Source organism: Athene cunicularia (assembly GCF_003259725.1).
Source record: "Athene cunicularia isolate RWA chromosome 3 unlocalized genomic scaffold, athCun1 chr3_part1, whole genome shotgun sequence".
NCBI classification, from domain to species: Eukaryota; Metazoa; Chordata; class Aves; order Strigiformes; family Strigidae; genus Athene; species Athene cunicularia.
This window is the reverse complement of record NW_020799097.1, coordinates 61,421,145-61,425,933: the sequence shown is the minus strand read 5'-3', so window position 1 is coordinate 61,425,933 and position 4,789 is coordinate 61,421,145. Positions and strand designations below refer to the sequence as shown.

The 4,789-nt window shown below is 39.2% G+C and overlaps 1 protein-coding gene and 3 non-coding genes across 4 annotated transcripts; all 4 read right to left on the bottom strand.

Moving 5' to 3' along the window:
* Nucleotides 1-1,123: 1,123 nt before the first annotated feature.
* On the bottom strand, nucleotides 1,124-4,507 carry RPS12 (ribosomal protein S12). The gene is made up of 4 exons (XM_026846241.1): nucleotides 4,358-4,507; nucleotides 2,558-2,660; nucleotides 1,979-2,080; nucleotides 1,124-1,212 (listed from the first exon to the last, which is right to left on the bottom strand). Exons 1-4 carry the CDS (start codon nucleotides 4,453-4,455, stop codon nucleotides 1,150-1,152), a joined length of 366 nt encoding a protein of 121 aa, XP_026702042.1. The 5' UTR covers nucleotides 4,456-4,507; the 3' UTR covers nucleotides 1,124-1,149.
* Nucleotides 1,531-1,665, bottom strand: LOC113478969. The gene has a single exon (XR_003398176.1). It is a non-coding gene; the product is annotated as a small nucleolar RNA SNORA33 (small nucleolar RNA).
* Nucleotides 2,148-2,234, bottom strand: LOC113478970. The gene has a single exon (XR_003398177.1). It is a non-coding gene; the product is annotated as a small nucleolar RNA SNORD100 (small nucleolar RNA).
* Nucleotides 3,550-3,622, bottom strand: LOC113478972. Its single transcript, XR_003398179.1, has one exon. It is a non-coding gene; the product is annotated as a small nucleolar RNA SNORD101 (small nucleolar RNA).
* Nucleotides 4,508-4,789: the final 282 nt, after the last annotated feature.

Here is a 4,789-nt window from a genome sequence, read left to right as displayed (position 1 = left end):
TACACCTGAAAATGTTACTATAGGAACCTCTCAAAAAAATCAAAGTCACCCCAATCTACCTATTCAAAAGCTGCAACAGGGCTAAACCCAAACAACATTTCAAGTGCTTTAGACAGCTGTGAGGAAGTGTACCTCAGCCCAGCATCTGGAGATGCCCGTCTCTACACTACCATCAATGAATGGCAATGTCAAAAAAGGGGTTTACAAACGATAATGAAAATTCAAGCTCAAGAGCCTGACAAATATACAGATACATATTTCCATCCCCAGTTTACAGGTGCTCAGTCCCACCTATTCACATTCGTTTCCTACTTATCAGCATAATGGAACAACATTCCTTACAATTCCACTTAGAGCTGCTCTGCAGAAAATATAATACAACTTGCAGGAGAAAAGTAATCTTAAATTCCAGTGTGAAACCCACTTTGCCTCGAAAAAGCATGACAAAAGCGCAACTTCTGTACGTCATCCAACTATTACGGAAACACCAAGACACTCTAAGTCAGAGTTCAACACTGCCACCTTTGAGATCTCAACTACCTGGCTACCCTTGAACTGAGAACTCCCACAGAATAAGATCTAGAAGTACATGACGATAGTTCTTGTAAGAAGCCAATTCCACCCACAATTTGGGGGGTGGAGGGTGGAAATGTTCAGGGGACGGCAAAACACATTGTGTGAAATAAGTTCTCTGAATAAATGAAGACAGCATTTAAGACCCCTTCAACATCTCAGAGGCCATTTTCCTCATTTATTCCAGCAGAGGGAACCAAATTTCATCACAGATGCAGCAGTACTTCAGGCTCCCTAACAAGTTAGTCAGAATCCCTGCAGAAGTACAGGCCTAAGCACTGCCAAGCAAAGATAAGTCATCAACTGTCAGCATTTTTGCAACTGAGCAGCTGTGAAAAGTTCCCCAAGTTGATAACCTCTGGGGTAGGAACAGGAAGCAGAAGCACCCTAGAACAGCAATGGCTGGGACTGCCATTATCTTTTTAGCAAGCTGACAGTTTTAACACACTAATAAACTACACCAAGACCCATAAAGTCTTTTTATCTTCTGATGTTATCCTTTGCAACTCAAAACTATTCCACCAACACCCACCCATTAATCACACACACAAGACAGGTTCAAATTTTATTTTCCATTCATTTCTTGCACTTGAAGTACTCTTCGATGACATCTTTGGCCTGAGACTCCTTGCCGTAGTCCTGTAACACAAGATAACCCATTAACAACATACAGGCCCATGCAAAGCTTCACAAGCTATTTTTAAAAGCACAAGTGATATTCTGACATTTTTTCTTAAGGCATTCCCAAAATTTCATACCAATAATCTCAAGCAATCTGCCAGCTTCTTTCCCTCTAATAAAAGACTGTTTTGATAAATGACTATTTCATTAAAGTGTAACACCCATTGGTATGAATCCAAACAAATTCTTAATTTCTGCTTAAGGAAAGCCAAGTAAAATATGTGAAAGTAGCAAAACCATGAAAACACATGCAGAAGGCATTAGTCTTTATTGTGAAGATGTAGCCAACTCTTGGGACCTCAAAGACTACAAAGTCTTCAAGGCTCGTACTGTGGCTGTACTTTACCAGTCTAATTTAAAAATATGCTCTGCAAAACATTTTCAGGTTGAGCAGACACATTGAACTGGTTCTTTTTTGGGTTTTTTTCAGCAAAACTTCATCTCTTCTGTAGTTAAAAGGTCTTTCCTTTGATGCTTACTGGCAAGAGGGCATAAATACTTTTAAGGACACAACCATTAACTCACAAAATAAATACAAGTATTTTAAACAAACATGAAAGGGAATACAGAACAGGGAAACAGTTTATTTTCACTATGAACAATGGAAAGCAGCTGCTTAAAAATATCTAAGAGCTCTACTTAATAGTCCCTTATGTAAAGCAACCTTATCTTTACTGCTTATTTTCAGAAGCCAAGAAATAAGCTGTAATTAGCATCATCTTACTTTGACAACCACACAACTGCAGCCCACTACTTTGCGAGGTTTTCCTTCTCTGTCGATCTTGCAGAGACCTACCCATTCACCCAGTTTCTTGTTGTCATCAACCTGCATAAAACATTGCATCACGTTAGAACAAGCCATTTCTATCCTAACTAGGTTCAGCAAAAAAGCTGCTGTACTCTCAGAAGTATTGGGTAACGGATGGCTGCTTTCCTCACAAGTATCAGTAGAGGGAGCCAAAGTATCATCATTGTACAGCTTGTATTTTAATTTGAAGAAAAAGCCATGCTGAGACTCCTCCCGTGCTCCACAACCACTTGCACCATTAATTCTTATACAGGACAAACTTACACCCGATACACGTATCGTTCACCATTTGCATCCAATTTCTGTATTGTTTCTATGACAATTATACAGAACTACAACAATCTCCACTGCCAAGAGAAATTTTGCTTAGATAAGCCATATACAGACTTATAGGATAGTGTTTCAAAGGTTCAGCTCTCTATATGCTGAAACTAGCAGCTTACATTGCAAGCTGGACAACCGTTCCAAGCTTGTGTCTGAAGTTCTGACACTCACCTTTATTAAGTTGATCTGATGTTCTGCACAAAGTGCTTCAACTAATTTTACATATGTGGGTTCATCACAGTTTGAAGCCAGAACACAAAGATGGGCTTGACGTCTAAAAAACATGAAAACTGACAAATGTACTTCAGAACTGCTTTAACCTTCTTTACAATCAAAACACAAAGAACAAAATTCAGCACGTGCATTTCTAGACAACCACTTCCCAATTTTTCATTTTTGGTTTTGAGATACCATACACTTTTGAAATACTAAATATACCTTTGCTTTTATCTACTACTATTTATGTTTTTCATATACGTAACATACTGATATGTTGTTATATTTATTATCAGGTTCTATTGCAGTTTTGGAAGCTTCTAAAACTTCCACTCACAAAAAATTCTCAGCCATTGGAAAAAGGCGTAATGACTGGATAAACACCAAGTCCCATGAAGAATTGGTGCCACTACTTGATAGCAACCAAGTTATAAGTTTTTTCTTCTTGCTTACCTCAGATTACAGTAATTTAATTTTAGAATTGTAATTAAAAACTTGAATTTCCATGTCAAGTTGTTATAAGCTCCTCAGAATAATCTTTTCTACTTACGTTCAAAGAAGCTGTTATGACAGGGCCCCAATTCTAATTAGGATCTTTGTATACTGTGGTACAATGTTAATACCAAGGGGATACCTGACAACAGAGAGAGCTGTATAGGTCTTCTATGCTTAATCTAATATAATGTGGCCACTGCAAACAAAGTCAGTTTTCTTTTATAGCCACCTTCACCACAAGTTTCACCAGAACGTTTCAGAGACAACATTTCCAAGCAAGAACCATCACACACGAACATATATAAACCTTGTGCATACATCATCTTAGCACAAAGCATGTTAAGTTGTAGCTGAACTCAAAAGAAGTCTTACAAGCTACCTGTCAGTCACCCAAGTTGTATTTCTCTTCTATCATGTGGTACCTTGTCTTAGAGCTCTGTTTTTGCATACAGGTTTGTCAGACTGCTGTTCTCACTCATACAATGAGTGAAGGGGTATCCGACAAACTGAAGTCATCACCCAAACACTGTAGCACTGAACTTAAAACCCTGTCTCTTCTTAAAAGCATGTGCCTATATAAAAAGCATGTACCTACATATAGACACACACAGAGGTGTGTTACGTATGTGTATATACACACATATACATACAATACTTCACCCTACCAAGAAAACATAACTAATTACCAGAGTTGGCACATATGACAACTTTAATATTGTATCAAAGCAATTATTTACAGCTGCAACAAAAAAAAATGAAGCTAGTAAAAAAGGCAAGCTATGAGTTCCAGGTATTTTTCATAAAAACTAAATCAACTCTTCAAGGTTAAGTCTGATATAACATTAACCCTTCCAATAAAAATCTTAGAAAGTTTTGAGAACAGTTTATCACTTCATAAAACACAAGGTTACTGAGACCGAGATTTCCATAGCTACATACCAAAATTGCCATTCTATTTTCTTCACAAAACCAATTCACACGAAAACACAATGGCACCGAGATCACAGAAAGACAAAACCTCATACACTATATGCTGCTATTCCTGAATCACCAAGTTTAGCATGTGTATTTTAAGACCACAGTTAAAAGAATCCAAAACAGAGATAGTAAAATACAAAACTCACTGGCAGAAAAACATGGTCTTCCAAAGGCTTTCAATTAAACAGCTAGACAAAGTGACCACTGCATGTGTTCAACATATCACAACATACCTCACCCAGTTTTGCTATTCACCAAACAAAATGAGAAAACAGAACTTACTTGTCCAAAGCTTTGGCTGCTTCACGAATACCACGAGCTAGGCCATCATGGATAAGTGCGGTCTTCAGCACTTCTTGCAGGGCGGTGTTAACATCCATTACACCTCCAGCAGTAATGCTACAGGGAGGACAGACAATACTCTCTGATCGTGCCAACATCTTACAACTATAAGCAAAAGCTTCCCGTTCACCTGCAAGCATCCAGTCGTTAACAAATACACAAGCAAGCTATAGCACTAAGCCAAAGAAGAAACCGAAATAAGGTGAACTTGAAAGCAAGCCAACTGGCTGCGCCCCCTCCGTGCTCCCTGACAAAGGGGGGGAAGTCACGCCATGTAGAGAGCGACCCTGTCAGCCAGACCCCGGCCGAGCACCCCGCCTCTCGTCAGCGGGAAGCATGCGGCAGCGGGCGCCCGGAGCTGCCAGGCCCGAC

Bases quoted from the DNA above. Each gene is read 5' to 3' on its own strand.
- RPS12 (XM_026846241.1), bottom strand. From the start codon at position 4,455: ATGGATGTTAACACCGCCCTGCAAGAAGTGCTGAAGACCGCACTTATC. The intron at 2,661-4,357 runs GTAAGTTCTGTT...CATGTTTTTTAG, and splicing joins GCAGCCAAAGCTTTGGACAA to ACGTCAAGCCCATCTTTGTG. The intron at 2,081-2,557 runs GTGAGTGTCAGA...TGTTTTATGCAG, and splicing joins ATCAGATCAACTTAATAAAG to GTTGATGACAACAAGAAACT.